At 28.8% G+C, this 17,142-nt stretch overlaps 1 protein-coding gene across 2 annotated transcripts in view; it reads left to right on the top strand.

The window, feature by feature from the left end:
* LOC142319766 (uncharacterized) overlaps window positions 1–2,010 on the top strand; it is a 50,895-nt gene extending 48,885 nt beyond the window's left edge. The window contains exon 5 of one of the 2 annotated variants that reach the window (XM_075357410.1): window positions 1,722–2,010. In XM_075357410.1, the coding sequence (XP_075213525.1) occupies window positions 1,722–1,804 (83 nt within the window). In that variant the 3' untranslated portion in view covers window positions 1,805–2,010. Of the gene's footprint in view, window positions 1–992; window positions 1,307–1,721 lie in introns of those variants that run through there. The other variant, XM_075357431.1, reaches the window with a different exon arrangement.
* The last annotated feature ends 15,132 nt before the right edge of the window (window positions 2,011–17,142 follow it).

Raw genomic sequence — 17,142 nt, 5'->3', positions numbered from 1 at the left:
GAGACACTAACCTCTGATGAAACAAATATATCTCTATTAGTCAATAATGTCTGTACACGAAATATAAGAAGATCTAATAATTCTTATGCTTCTGATATTAATATCATCATACACACAAATATCATTTTTAAATTTATTTTTTCTTATAAATTTGTTAAAAGACTCCACTCAGAAAAACTTATAAAATTCCCATCACTATTGAAAATGGAATCTTTTAGATCAAATTTTTAAACAAATTTATATGATTTGGATTATTTAAACTAACAGTTAATGGAATTTGTATGTATCTTCGATAAGATCCTGAGTTCCTCTTCATATTCCTATACATTCTTGGTAACATCATAATTTTTAACTAATGCTATGGCCCTGCTCATACTATCTTTCATAACCATAATTTTACTGCCATTGAAACAAATAAATCTGTATCCCTTTTATTTTTTTAAAACTTAGCTCTCTCTTCATCAGATCAGAAAAATATGATGTTAAATGGTTATTAAAACACACTGGCCTTTCCTGATGTTTATTACTCAAAAGAGATAATTTGATTTATATTTTCATGACTTACAAACTACTATGTCTCTTACTGCTCTGGAAATGCATTGAACCAAAACTGGAGGTGTGTTCCCTTTTGATGATAACCAATGGGCTGTGATTTCTTCTCTTTTGATGGCTATTTTCATTGTATACAGAAGCTTGCAGATTATTGTCTCTACATCATCTTCTGTTGGGGGAATACTGGGGATAATGAAATTTCTGGAATGCTCATACTGTTTTGCACACACTGTCAGTGTCACAACTGCCATTATTTTGTCTACTCTGTCCAAGGTAATTTTCTCCTGATTTTTAAACATTTTTCCAACATCTTTATCAGCGCCGTAAAGTTAGCATCTTCCAAACTCTGTTCTCCTTTGACACTGTCAGTGCTTGATTTGGTGTTTCTACATGGGATACATTTCCATTCTGACTTATTTTTAGCACTTTCTGCTTTCCAGGTGTTCTTTTGTATGCCTGAACATTGATAGTGGTACTTACCTCTACAAGTACCACATGAGACAAAATCATCATCAGCTGGAAGGTCTACTAAACACTTTGAGCAAGACATTTGTCAAGCACAGAAATGATTCCAAGCAATATTCTAATCAACTGTTTTCAATTAAAATACACCAAATCAACTATATTTTAAAAATCGAAGCTAATATGTGAATAATTATTATAAAATTGCTAATTCTCTAATGCTCAAGAAGAAGCTACCAACCACGCCGAAGTCACTGATTTCCACTTCACATAAAACTAATGAAAAAAAACAGATGCCTCATTACACAAACAAAATAGTAACTTATCAAAACTAATCCTGTAAATCTTAGCGCATTTCTAAATATCACTCTCTTTAAAAAAATGATAGTGGGTGGGTTTGTTTATTTGCCTCTTGTGCTCACATTTTTATTTTAGCTATTTTGACTCAGAGCGGACCAATGGTGGTGTGCCAGACAGCTGCACACGGCTCCCTCCACGACTTTCTCCCGCTAGAATCAGTCCGTTGTCAATTAATTTACAGATTGTTTAATTTAATTTCTAAGCGTCGATTATTTTTATTTATATTTTTTATTTGTATTTTTATTTACTTATTATTATTTATTAATTTTTTTATTTATTTAATCTTATTAATTAAAGAAAGAGATTTAGTAATATTTAGCAGTAAAAAAAAAGTATATTTTATTTAGCGGGAGAGATTCGTTTGTGCGCAGCCCCAGCGCATCACGCGGTCCTCTCGGCAGCAGTTACGTGGTTCGCTCTGTGCCAATAGCAGCAGCTGGATTGACAACGTACACAACCTCTCACACGAACACACCTAAGATTAAACGAACAAGACGGCACCCTAAGTCAACTTCTTGTTATCAATATGACTAGTGTTAAACATACTTTTAATAAAAACTACTAAATTCTATATCTACTCACTCTTTAAACCTATTTTAAACATAAAAACGCCAAAATGTTCAGAAATATATTCTGTACTCACTAATACTTCTTTTCTTAAAATATTTCTGTAAAATACTTAATATTGACAAAACAAATGTGTGCTACTCCTCGGAAGAATGAGTCTTCGACCAGCTAAAAGGCGAGGGAAATTGCAAACAAAGTTCAGAGTGAAAAACTTCCAACTTCCAACAAAAAATATATGAAACCCTATCAATTATAAAAAAATAAGAAATAGAAACAAAAAAATCAATTGGTATTATGATCATACTGATCATATGAATTTTGGGGAGAAGCAAGCAATCAAATAAAACAAAATTCGGACAGTGGGTAAAATACCGCTTTATACACGTAATGACCGTTATCACGAAAAATATAGGAATGAGGTTGAAAACAAAATTCAAGATACGTTAGAGTAAAAAATTATTCGAACTTCATATTCTCCCTGGAACTCACCATTTGGATAGTACCATAAAAACGTGATAACTCGAGAAAATTTATATTAGTAATTGAGTTTGGAGATTAAATGCAAAAAAAAAGTAGATGAGTAATTTTCGCTTCTAAATATAATAAATATTTTAGACAAATTAGGAACAGTACAATATTTTAGTACGTTAGGATCTCGCCTCTGGATTTTAAGTAACATGGACCCGGCAGCATAGAAAAATCAGCGTTCTCCGATGAAACAGGATACTATGATTTTGTAAGAATGTCATATGGATTAAAAAATAGCCCGATTAAAAAATAGTCCAACGAATTATGAATAACGTTTTTCGCGGAATTAAAAATATTTGCCTTGTATACCTTGATGATATTACTTTTTATTCAACTAGTTTAGAAGAACATATTTTAAGATTTAAACAAGTTTCTGATAGACTTAGATCCGCTAATTTTAAAACTCAATTAGATAAAACGGAATTTTTAAGAAAAGAAGTAGCCTATTTAGCTGATGGCGTTAAGCCAAATCCAAAGAAAGTTAGCAATTAAACCTTAGCCAATACCAAGTATTACTAAAGAAATTAAAGGATTTTTAAGCTTATTAGGTTATTTCAGAAAATTTATTAAACATTTTGCTAATATAATGAAACCACTTACTAAATGATTAATAAAGAATGCGAAAATAAAGTTTTGAAATGCGTAAAAATAGTTTGTCAAATGAACACTTATTAAATGAATTCTTCAATATCCAGACTACGAAAGAATTTAACTTCACAATAGATGCCGGTAATTTTTCTACAGGAACAGCATTAAGTCAAAATAAATAAGGGGCGCAGATCTGTCCATCGCATATGCAAGTAATACCCTTAGTGACACAGAAACAAATAGTTCTATAATAGAAAAAGAATTACTCGCTGTAGTTTGGGCAACGAAATATTTTCGTCCATACCTTTACGGAAGAAAATTTAAAATATTTACTGACCATAAACCTTTGCAATGGTTATTTTCAATTAAGGAACCAAATTAAAAACTTTTAAGATGGCATTTAAAATTAGAAGAATTTGATTACGAGATACAAACAAAAAAAGGAAAGAAAAATCAAAATGTTCATGCGTAATCAAGAATACAATTAAATACAAATGAAAGAACGAATAAAAATGTTGAAATCACACCAGGGGATACAAAAGAAATAGATGGAATTATTAATAAAACTTTTAGGTTATACTTTCCAGAATTAGATTAACAATCGATGATTGTGAATGTGGATGACAGCGAAAATTGCGACGAAATTCAACCAGTTGAAAACCAGCAAGAAGAAAAAGGTCAAATTGTAGAAGATAATGCATTAAAATTTTGAAGGTAACACAGCAGCAAAGATACCCGTAAATGATGAAACAAAAGTTTTGGAAAAATCAGAATTAATGAAAAATAACTCGCATAAAAATACAAAAATTATTTAATAATATCAAAACTAGGATAACAGTAGAAATATCTGAAAATAAATTTGTCAGTGATATTATGAAAATAATTTTATATCATAATGAAAATTATTTTCATGAGAAATTAACAGGAGTTGTAGCCGAATATTTTAAGAGTTACCAGTTAAAATTAGTAAGTAAAAATATAATTTTAGATATCAGTAACGAAGAAGAATTACAAGAAATAATGAACAATTATCATATAAGTAAAATTAATCACTGAGGAATAGAAGAAATCTACCACCAAATTAAACGAAAATACGAGTATTTTACACCAAATGTAAAAGTACATATTAAAAATTATTAAAATAAACGTGAGCTTTGTTTAAAAACAAAATATGAAAGAATTCCTTTAAATTTAGAAATGAATATTTGACGCCAACTCCTTCTAAACCACTAAAAATAGTTCATATCAACAATATTTCTTTTGAAAAACAAATATTGTTGTCAATTGTAGATAGTTTTTCTAGATATGCTTAAGTATATTTGATTGCAGGACCGCAGGCAACCGAAGTAGCTGTTCATAAATTGTTAAATTAGTTTACCCATCACGGAATATCCGAAACAATTATTAAGTAATATTGAAATTAATAAATATAATTAAATAATTAATGCAGTTACATAATATTAAAATACATTTTACAAATACACAACATCCATCGTCTAATGGAATAAGCGAAATATTTCATTCTTCATTATTTGAACACATTAGAATTTTTAATAATCGACCAGAATTTAAAAATGAAAGTATTAAAAACAAAAAAAACTATGTAGTTATCACGTATAACATCAGTGTTCGTTCCGTTACAAAATTAATACCATTCGACATTCTTTATGGACGTATTAACCCCAATTCATTATTAGAAGCAGATATACAAGTAATAAACGATTATATTAACAACCATAAAAAAGTGAAAAAATTATATGAACGTGTAAAGAAAATTAATAAAAAAAAAATAAAAAAAAATTACAATATTTAAGAAAAAATAAATATAAATAAAGAAAATTTTCCGGAAATACCAACTGATGTTTATGTTAAAACTGTTCAAAAACAAAGTAAAATAAACAATAATAAAGAATCATTCCAGTAAATAAATAACGAAAAACAGAAGAAATAGAAAGAAGACATAACAATACGAAAAATATAATTCATTTGTGGAAAATTAAACTACCTCGAAATATTAAGCAGATGCAAAAGAAACCCCCTTCAATATAGAGACTAATGCTTATTTAAATCCTGTTGCGGGCCATTCCTGTTTCTAAAAGGGATTCATTCCCGAGCAGCCGAAATAAGATATATACTGTTAACTCGGAAATAGTTCCGATTGGATTAGGTTTTGCTAAATTAGAAACCTCATACCATACATTTGTACATTGCTGTAATTAAGATAAATTGTTTAATAATCTAGAAAATTTGAAAAAAATATTTACGAATAGGTAATTAAATTGATTTAATAATAACTAAAAAAGACGATTTTTTAATTGATAATAGTCATAAGTCTAGAGATTTAAGTAATTATTTTAAATTTATTAATCATACGATGTAAATAAATTAAAAGTTAGAAATACTTTTGTTGAATAGTAAAATAATAAATAAAAGAGGAATTATTAATGGACTTGGTTCAATTGTTAAATTATTTATTGGTAATTTAGACACATATGCTGGGGAAAAATTATTAGAACAAAGTATAAACAGATGATATAATAAGTCAAATTAATAATCATCTGTTAATGTAGATATTATTAATGAATTCAATAAAACAGTTAATATAATTGAAGATAATTTTAAAGAATAGAGTAAATAAGTTGTTAATTATGAGTAAGAATGTAGATGATTTTATTGAATTAGAGAAATTAAGAGATTTTCTTAATCAAATATATTGTATATTATTTTAAGTTTCAAGATATTGAGCATTTGTTAACATTTTGTAAACTAGGAATGCCGCACACTAATATTTTATCAACTAGATTATTGAAATAGAAGAGGTTTCCAAATATTATATAAATAAATTGCCATTGGAACCAAAATTACAGAACATCTGAGAATTTAAAAATTTGTTAAAAGTTAGTTGTACGATTAGTTCTAAGGATATAATAACATATATTCTTAAAAAGCCAATTGTAGAACAAATAGACTATAATTTGTATAAATGGATTTCTGTTCCAACAAAAACAGATTTAGAATATATTACAATATTGCCAAAAGTAAAACATAAAGAAGCACTTGAGATATTTAAGGAAGCAGCCAGTGGCGGATTTCTAAATAGGCTATAGCTTACAGCGACAAATTTTTGAAGAATGGAATGAAGTTTTGTTGCATTTTATGTGATTTTAATAAACGTTTGCATAGGGAATTTCTTGATGCGGTTGCTTTGTTCAACCGACATTAGTAGTTTACCTAAGGGAAAAGATTCCTACCGCACTGCTGTGGGAAGCTAATCTAGAGATATACATGGCTAACCATCTCCAAGCGCTTTAATATGGTGGACAGGTGCTTGCTGGCATTCAGCAACCTAATCGTGGCAGCGAATTGCTGCCTAGACGAAATAAATTTTAATTTATGGATGTCATATATATTTCTAGTAGTTGACGGGGTGCGCCTACCCATTTTTGCAAATATATGACAAATATAAGTGAGCGGTTGGGACACGTAAGCCGGTGGTGTATGGCACCGCGCTAAGTCCGCTCACGCTGTTGGGTAAGTTCTAGGAGCTATTTAGGATACTGGTCGCCAAACTGTTCGAGACAGACACTTGGTCGTATGCTTTAGGACGACCGAATGGGGTGTTGGCGGGAGAAATGCCAAGCAAACCAAACCAAACGTTCGCATAACTTTCGTATTTCTCATTTTATTACCTATTTTTAGTTTTGTAAGAAGTGTAGCATATGCAGCGATTTGGTTCAGCCAACAGGCGGCACATTTGTAAATCCGCCTGGAAGCAGCTCCTAAGATATTTCCGGATGAGTTGTTAAACGGAGAAAAGCAGATCTTTATGTATGTATTACAACAAAAATTAGAATTTGGAAAGTCAAAAATTATAGGCTTAAATAGTAAATGTAATGATAAGATGTATACCAAATATTTACGTTCATTTGAAATGATATCACGTAAAAAAATAAATTATTAAAAAATCTATTATTCAGTCTGGTGATACAAATAATTGTAAATATGTAACTTTAGAAGTTAATGAAAATCTGATTATTTGGATAGCAGAAATGGAATATTTGCTGGCAATACTACTACAAAAAGAAAAATTGTAAATTATAAAGAGCAATAAGTAAAACACTTAAAGGAATAGCTTATTAATCCGAATAATGTAAAACTATATAGAGAGATAACCCTTTTCTAAATTAAATTTTGAAAAGGCTCAACACTCAGAATTGTCTGAAAACTTAAAAAAACATTAGACTTTGATAAAATTAATTTGAATAATTTGTCACCTGTTAGAAAACAGAATATTGTTGCTAATTAAATATCTACATGAATTTTATTATTGCATTTAATTTTGGTAATTATTATTATTTAAAATATATTTCATCTCAAAATATTTTAAAAGGGAGCACCTGAACCGCTAATCAGCAGTCCCCGAATGTTTTATTTGGGGAAGGTGGAATTAGAATACAGTGTTTAGTATATGTAGCACTATTATTGCAATGTCTTCCTGAAAATGTATTAATTCTAAGAATTGTTAGCATATTGAAGCCTTTGTCTTTTATATAATTTTTTCTTGTCCTAAAACTTATATATATATATATAATATATATCACACAACACACACGTAGAAAACTACAAATACAAACATTAAAACAATCCAGAAATAAAATATCTTTAAATTACTGTAACCTTTTTTTTAATGAATCTTATAATTTAAATTATGCGTCACCAAATAATATAAAAATTCTATTGCAAAAGTATTTTTAATCCAAATGAGTGCAATAATTACTTATTAGAAAGAAAACGTTTTTACACAACATATAAGCTGTATGTATATCTTCGTACTGCACGCTCTGAAAACAACTGTACGAATGAATTCCAACATTATTCTTACTCTATAAAATAACCTAAGGATTAATAGTAACGATCCTGCTTTTTCTACCAAAAATAGAAAGAAGGTATGTTACAAAGAAAATCCATTTTAATAAATAAACATCTTATTTTTAGAAAGAAAAAATATCACAAAGGTAGTGAACATAGTCAATCTCACGCAAACGTTACAGTTTATTACTTAAGGCTAAAATAGAATTCTTTTTTCATCACGTCAAAAAAAAAAAGTTCACTTCATACAGGTCACACATTACAATATACAGACATCAGTAGTAAATTATTAGTATACTCAAAATATGTTACTTTCTGATCATCGTTATAAACTTCACTGTATTTCTTCTATCTGTCTTCTAATGTTACTAACTGCAGATGCGTACCATAGGCACGGCATCCACAGCTAGGTCCTCCGGGCAGGTTGCCCTGGTGGGTCAAGAAACAATTTTGACACCTAATAATTGGGATTATTAGGTGTCAAAAATTGATAATTGTGTAAAAATATTTTTTTTTGAATGAAGAAAACTGATATAACGAAAGTTAAATTAGATGTGTAGAGTAATTAGATATGTAACTCTAGAAATCAATACTAACGGATCGGGATTTTCCGCTAGTGATCGGTATATTCCAGTGCCTACTTTTTGGTTATAATTCATTATTTTATGAAGAACTCACAAAAATAAAAAATCTGATGTGGACACCACATAACTTCCTTGACACTTATTAAATTACATATACACATTTAGAAAGGTACATAATATTTTAGTTCGCAAATAATTTCTGATTTTTTTCTTTTTTTTTGTTATTATTGAATAATTATTTACTATAATTTTTTTTTTTAAATAACAGGATAATAATTATTAATAAATCAATATATTTAAATTAAAAAAAGAATTTAAAAGAAAGAAGGAAATGAAGTCGAATTCGAACCCATGTGCCTTCCCTTTGTAAGATCAAAATATTTCATTAATTAAAATTTGATTTGGCTATAACTCTAGAACCAATTAAAATAAGTACCACTTGTGATATATCGTTGAAAAGCTCTCAGTGAGGGATTACTGCAGTTAAGGAAAAGTAAAAAAATCCAATTTTTATTTTTATTTTGGATTTTTTCGACATTTTTGTCCAAAAACAAGTCGATTGCAGTCAAAAGGGGAGGTCCACAACTAGATGTTACAACAGTCCTAAATCCAAAATTTCAACATCCTACGGTTAACTGTTTTTCAGTTATGCGAGATACGTATATACAGACGTCACGCAGAAACTAGTCAAAATGGATTAAGGGATGGTCAAAATGGATATTTCCGTTGAAATATGAAAACCGAAATTTTTCGCCATCACAATGTACTTCCTTTACTTCGTACAAGGAAGTAAAAATATATTATTTGGCATGCATATCGGTATATAATAAAACAAGTATACACCTGACCACCACGAGACATGTACTAACGAATCGGGATTTCCGCTAGTGATCGGTACATTCCGGTGCTAAGCTAAGGGGGACGGACACATACACAGACACCACATACAAATGCCCTTTAGTAGGGTAGGATAGGTACACTATTAGTATTATTATGTTTTTACCTTTGTTTGTCATGTTTTTTAATGAAGGACCAATTTATATAATAAGAGTGAATTTATGTTTTATTTCACTAAAAATTATCTGCCCATAAATTTTGATCCTGGAAAGTAAAATTTAATTTAAAAATTAGGGGTAAATTAAATTACTCTTGGGGGCTATTAAATTGAAATCTTCTGATTTTTTAGATTTTTTATAAAAATAAAATTAAAATATAAATTCTATAATAATATTTCATAAAAAATAAAAGGTAACAAATAATTGATATATAGTTTCAAGAAATTGTTTTTATAATCTTTTTGAGGAGAAGAGATGGATGAAGGCCATGTATTTCTTCCATCCTCACACTTTCCTCAACCGTTTTAATGAATTAATTGCAATGTTCTTAATTTTGTATTAATGAAAATTAGTGCATACTATGAAGTGTATAATTTATTAAAAAAAAATTATCATATTTTAAAATACAAAAAAAGTTTTTACTTATTTCTTCAAACATTTTTGTAACAATAGAAGTACTTTTAAAGATACACGAAAAACCTAATAAAAATAAAAATAAATAATGTGTTTTTTTATTAACAGATATATATATATATATATATATAGAATGATATTTTGTATTAATTTTTGTTTTATGATAAATACCTATCTTATTCAAATTATTTTAAAATACAATAGACACATTACCAGTTATGATTAATAAAATCTAAGATATTAAAAATTTATATGCATTAAGCAAAGAATCATAGTTTGTCTTCACTTGATACATACGATAAATCTTTTAACACTACCATTTTTATATAAATTGCAAACAAACAAAATGAAACAGAAAATAAAATTAAAAACATATAATATTTTTTATGAATAAAAGTGCAATAAAAATGTGGCCCATAATCCGTCTTTTATGAAATCTTTGGTTGCCTATTTTAACAGAGTATTTTCTTTTAAAAGAAAGACCCTGCCACTATATTGTAGGTATGCACCCTTTTTATCAGCTTCAGCGCAAATCATCCGCACATTCTCATCGAATATGGATATCCAGCTACCATAATTTCTTGTTTACATCAAACATTTTTAAAGAATTGCATTAGGTTTTTCTGCATAACTTATTTTACTACATATTCAGTTATTTATTTTAGATATAAAATCTCACAGATAAATCCAAAAACAGACTTCTTATTGACATAACAAATATTAGAATCATTGATTAATGGTATATAAATGTTTTTAAAAATAAATCAAATCACAATTATATCATAGATTAACATAAACAAATTATTCATTTACTACTATAAATTAATTAATTAATCATGATATAAAATTACTAATAGAAATTTTCTAAGTTTATTAATAGTAAAGATAAATAAAAGAAAAATGAGAGACTAAAAGGAAAAATAATGAGAGAAATAAGCACAAGAAGCTGTAGTGACAAAGAGAGAAGAAGATATAAGAGTGATCAATCTATTAAGGAAAGATATTACAAGAGTTTTTAAATTCTGTAAGGGATCGATAAAGTAATGCAAATATCAAAGGCAGACTGCATACCAAGGAGACTTTCATGCAAAAATGAAGTTTTTGAGAATATTTAATGCGATATACTTAATGGTAGTGAAATGGACATAGAAAAACAGGAAGGAAAAAGAATAGAGATGATTGATATGTGGTGTTATAAGAGAGAAGAGGAATTGTGTTACATTTTTATTTGTATCAATATTAAAGCATTCTCATCCTAAAATGGATATAAAAATACAGATGATTTACAAATCATCAAATCCCATCACAGTTGAATTTCACAAAACCTATTTTACTATAGATTAGTTGTATAAATACTTGTATATTTTTAACATACAGTGTAACAAAATGTGTTAATCATAATAAATTTTGCAACAGTTAAATACAGAAAAATGAAATTTAGCAAATGCTCCTCCTACCTTGAAACAATTTTTTTGGTATGAGATCACCACATTCCAACCATTCTTATGGGTGTCCATGGGAGCAAATTAAACAATTAAAATGCCAAGGATAATTGGGTTGTGACACGTGGCATTAAAAAGAAATATTGATTTAAATACATTTTTTGTTTTTTTTTTTAACCTCTAGAACCACCATTAGGTATTGCTTCAGAGGATGAGATGAGTGACAAATGTAGGGTGTGAAAATGCCATGCGTGACACTGGGATTCAAACCCAGGACCTCCAGATGAAAGGCCAAAATGCTACCACTCGCGCCCCAGAAGCTGGCTTTTCTGATATATATATAATATAATTATATATATTACAATTAACATTAAATTATAAATTTATAATTTATCTATATATATATATATATATTAATTTATATTTAATATATCAACCCCAAGTACAGAATAACTGAAATAGGATGACTTACCTTAACCCACCGGGTTTGTCTAATGGTGAACGCGTCTTCCCAAATCAGCTGATTTGGAAGCCGAGAGTTCCAGCGTTCAAGTCCTAGTAAAGACAGTTATTTTTACACGGATTTGAATACTAGATCGTGGATACCGGTGTTCTTTGGTGGTTGGGTTTCAATTAACCACACATCTCAGGAATGGTCGAACTGAGAATGTACAAGACTACACTTCATTTACACTCGTACATATCATCCTCATTCATCCTCTGAAGAATTATCTAAACAGTAGTTACCGGAGGCTAAACAGGAAAAAGAAAAAAAGGATGACTTACCTTATTTCATTATATAAGCAGAAATGTTTTCATGAACTTGATTTGCATCATCAGCTGTATATATTTATATATATATATATATATATATCAATAAACATCATAAACTCGCAATCCCATATCATAGCACTTATTCACTTATAGTTTTATGTTAAAAATATTTTTGAACTAATTAAAATTTTTTTAAATAAGATTAAAATTAAAACAAAGATAAAAATTAAATAATTAAAAAAAAATTAAAACTTTTAATCTTAACTTTTTAACTTTTAATTTGTCCAGTATTTTACACAAACGCTCATAATATTGTTCAAAATATAAAGCAGTTTTGAATAAAATGACAAGCAATTAAAAGAATACGTTTTAATTTATTAGATGTAGAATTTAATACCAACTGAAGATGCAAGATACCGTGAAAACTAGTTATTGGGAATTATATTGGTTTAACTTACCTAATTACTATATTTTGATGGTTTATATTTCATATAATATTAAATTTTATTAACTCAGGGGTCAGTATGTTAATAAATTATTTATTTGAATTTCAAAAAAATAAAATATATATATATATAGATAGATAGATAGATATACACAGATTGATAGGTAAAAGATTATGGAGGTAGAAGAATTTTGTTATTTGGGAAGTAGAATTACTAAAGATGGACGAAGAAGGAGCGATATAAAATGGCGAATAGCACAAGCTAAACGAGCCTTCAGTAAGAAATATAATTTGTTTACATCAAAAATTAATTTAAATGTCAGGAAAAGATTTTTGAAAGTTTATGTTTGGAGTGTCGCTTTATATGGAAGTGAAACTTGGACAATCGGAGTATCTGAGAAGAAAAGATTAGAAGCTTTTGAAATGTGGTGCTATAGGAGAATGTTAAAAATCAGATGGGTGGATAAAGTGACAAATGAAGAGGTATTGCGGCAAATAGATGAAGAAAGAAGCATTTGGAAAAATATAGTTAAAAGAAGAGACAGACTTGAAGGCCACATACTAAGGCATCCTGGAATAGTCGCTTTAATATTGGAAGGACAGGTAGAAGGGAAAAATTGTGTAGGCAGGCCACGTTTGGAATATGTAAAACAAATTGTTAGGGATGTAGGATGTAGAGGGTATACTGAAATGAAACGACTAGCACTAGATAGGGAATCTTGGAGAGCTGCATCAAACCAGTCAAATGACTGAAGACAAAAAAAAAAAAAAGATTGATAGGATATATATCATAGTAACATGAGAGTAAAAGATATGTTTTAAAAAGGATGGAAATACTGGAAGAAAGAAATTTATCATTAAAGATACTGGATGACCACTTTTTCAGTCTTCACTAGTCTTAAAAATAGACATATTATTTCCCATGTTCTTATATATGGCTTTTGAAAAGGTAATCAAAATATGTAAATATCATAAGGTATATCATAGGTATATCTATAGGTAAATAGATTATTAATGACAGTGCATAATAGACTGTGTAGATCTAACCAATGCAATCGATTAATAGATAACAGTTTTAGTAATTCCTCTGATCAAAAAATAATTGAAGGGGAATTTGCTCAAGATTTCATGGACTACCCATTTCATGAATCACGTTCCAAGATGTTTTGGTACAGTTGTTTTGCGAATTGATAGACACAATTAAAAAAAGAAAAATGACCCTTACCTTGATCAAAATATTTCTTTTTTTAACCTTGCTTTATGGGGGAAATAGTAGGAAGTTGGGGACCAGGATATAGAAAATGTTACTTGCTGAAAAATAGAATACTGGACAAATGTAAACATGTATCCTGTCTTGAGAGTAGTTCATGATGAAGCTGTCTACTTGTCCATCTTCAGAAATGATCATCTTGTAAGAAGAAGAAAGAATAATTCATTTATTTTTATTTCTATGATAAACAGCAAAAACAGACAATGTTTCAGATACTAGTGACTTGCTTGAATTAGAATAAAATAACAGAAACTTAATTTATAATGTAAGTTAATAATATCCCTAATGTAAATAGTGCAAGAAGAAACCTAAATATTATTATAAATTAATTAATTAATTTAATTAACTAATTAATTTATTGAAAACTAATAAAAAGTCTCTAACTTGAAAATGCACGTGCTGCTGGGGCTCCAAATCTGTATGACTGTGCACAAGATATTTTAAGAGTAGAACTTTGATAACAAGTGAATCAACACACTTCATTAAAATTCGCAAAACAACTGTACCAAAACATCTTGGAACGTGATTCATGAAATGGGTAGTCCATGAAATCTTGAGCAAATTCCCCTTCAATTATTTTTTGATCAGAGGAATTACTAAAACTGTTATCTATTAATCGATTGCATTGGTTAGATCTACACAGTCTATTATGCACTGTCATTAATAATCTATTTACCTATAGATATACCTATGATATACCTTATGATATTTACATATTTTGATTACCTTTTCAAAAGCCATATATAAGAACATGGGAAATAATATGTCTATTTTTAAGACTAGTGAAGACTGAAAAAGTGGTCATCCAGTATCTTTAATGATAAATTTCTTTCTTCCAGTATTTCCATCCTTTTTAAAACATATCTTTTACTCTCATGTTACTATGATATATATCCTATCAATCTTTTTTTTTTTTTTGTCTTCAGTCATTTGACTGGTTTGATGCAGCTCTCCAAGATTCCCTATCTAGTGCTAGTCGTTTCATTTCAGTATACCCTCTACATCCTACATCCCTAACAATTTGTTTTACATATTCCAAACGTGGCCTGCCTACACAATTTTTCCCTTCTACCTGTCCTTCCAATATTAAAGCGACTATTCCAGGATGCCTTAGTATGTGGCCTTCAAGTCTGTCTCTTCTTTTAACTATATTTTTCCAAATGCTTCTTTCTTCATCTATTTGCCGCAATACCTCTTCATTTGTCACTTTATCCACCCATCTGATTTTTAACATTCTCCTATAGCACCACATTTCAAAAGCTTCTAATCTTTTCTTCTCAGATACTCCGATTGTCCAAGTTTCACTTCCATATAAAGCGACACTCCAAACATAAACTTTCAAAAATCTTTTCCTGACATTTAAATTAATTTTTGATGTAAACAAATTATATTTCTTACTGAAGGCTCGTTTAGCTTGTGCTATTCGCCATTTTATATCGCTCCTTCTTCGTCCATCTTTAGTAATTCTACTTCCCAAATAACAAAATTCTTCTACCTCCATAATCTTTTACCTATCAATCTGTGTATATCTATCTATCTATCTATATATATATATATTTTATTTTTTTGAAATTCAAATAAATAATTTATTAACATACTGACCCCTGAGTTAATAAAATTTAATATTATATGAAATATAAACCATCAAAATATAGTAATTAGGTAAGTTAAACCAATATAATTCCCAATAACTAGTTTTCACGGTATCTTGCATCTTCAGTTGGTATTAAATTCTACATCTAATAAATTAAAACGTATTCTTTTAATTGCTTGTCATTTTATTCAAAACTGCTTTATATTTTGAACAATATTATGAGCGTTTGTGTAAAATACTGGACAAATTAAAAGTTAAAAAGTTAAGATTAAAAGTTTTAATTTTTTTTAAATTATTTAATTTTTATCTTTGTTTTAATTTTAATCTTATTTAAAAAAATTTTAATTAGTTCAAAAATATTTTTAACATAAAACTATAAGTGAATAAGTGCTATGATATGGGATTGCGAGTTTATGATGTTTATTGATATATATATATATATATATATAAATATATACAGCTGATGATGCAAATCAAGTTCATGAAAACATTTCTGCTTATATAATGAAATAAGGTAAGTCATCCTTTTTTTCTTTTTCCTGTTTAGCCTCCGGTAACTACTGTTTAGATAATTCTTCAGAGGTTGAATGAGGATGATATGTACGAGTGTAAATGAAGTGTAGTCTTGTACATTCTCAGTTCGACCATTCCTGAGATGTGTGGTTAATTGAAACCCAACCACCAAAGAACACCGGTATCCACGATCTAGTATTCAAATCCGTGTAAAAATAACTGTCTTTACTAGGACTTGAACGCTGGAACTCTCGGCTTCCAAATCAGCTGATTTGGGAAGACGCGTTCACCATTAGACAAACCCGGTGGGTTAAGGTAAGTCATCCTATTTCAGTTATTCTGTACTTGGGGTTGATATATTAAATATAAATTAATATATATATATATATATAGATAAATTATAAATTTATAATTTAATGTTAATTGTAATATATATAATTATATTATATATATATATCAGAAAAGCCAGCTTCTGGGGCGCGAGTGGTAGCATTTTGGCCTTTCATCTGGAGGTCCTGGGTTTGAATCCCAGTGTCACGCATGGCATTTTCACACCCTACATTTGTCACTCATCTCATCCTCTGAAGCAATACCTAATGGTGGTTCTAGAGGTTAAAAAAAAAAACAAAAAATGTATTTAAATCAATATTTCTTTTTAATGCCACGTGTCACAACCCAATTATCCTTGGCATTTTAATTGTTTAATTTGCTCCCATGGACACCCATAAGAATGGTTGGAATGTGGTGATCTCATACCAAAAAAATTGTTTCAAGGTAGGAGGAGCATTTGCTAAATTTCATTTTTCTGTATTTAACTGTTGCAAAATTTATTATGATTAACACATTTTGTTACACTGTATGTTAAAAATATACAAGTATTTATACAACTAATCTATAGTAAAATAGGTTTTGTGAAATTCAACTGTGATGGGATTTGATGATTTGTAAATCATCTGTATTTTTATATCCATTTTAGGATGAGAATGCTTTAATATTGATACAAATAAAAATGTAACACAATTCCTCTTCTCTCTTATAACACCACATATCAATCATCTCTATTCTTTTTCCTTCCTGTTTTTCTATGTCCATTTCACTACCATTAAGTATATCGCATTAAATATT

The sequence above is a fragment of the Lycorma delicatula genome, chromosome 1, assembly GCF_047948215.1.
Source record: "Lycorma delicatula isolate Av1 chromosome 1, ASM4794821v1, whole genome shotgun sequence".
NCBI lineage: Eukaryota > Metazoa > Arthropoda > Insecta > Hemiptera > Fulgoridae > Lycorma > Lycorma delicatula.
Note: the sequence above shows the minus strand (reverse complement) of the source record. Positions and strands in the feature narration are given on the sequence as shown.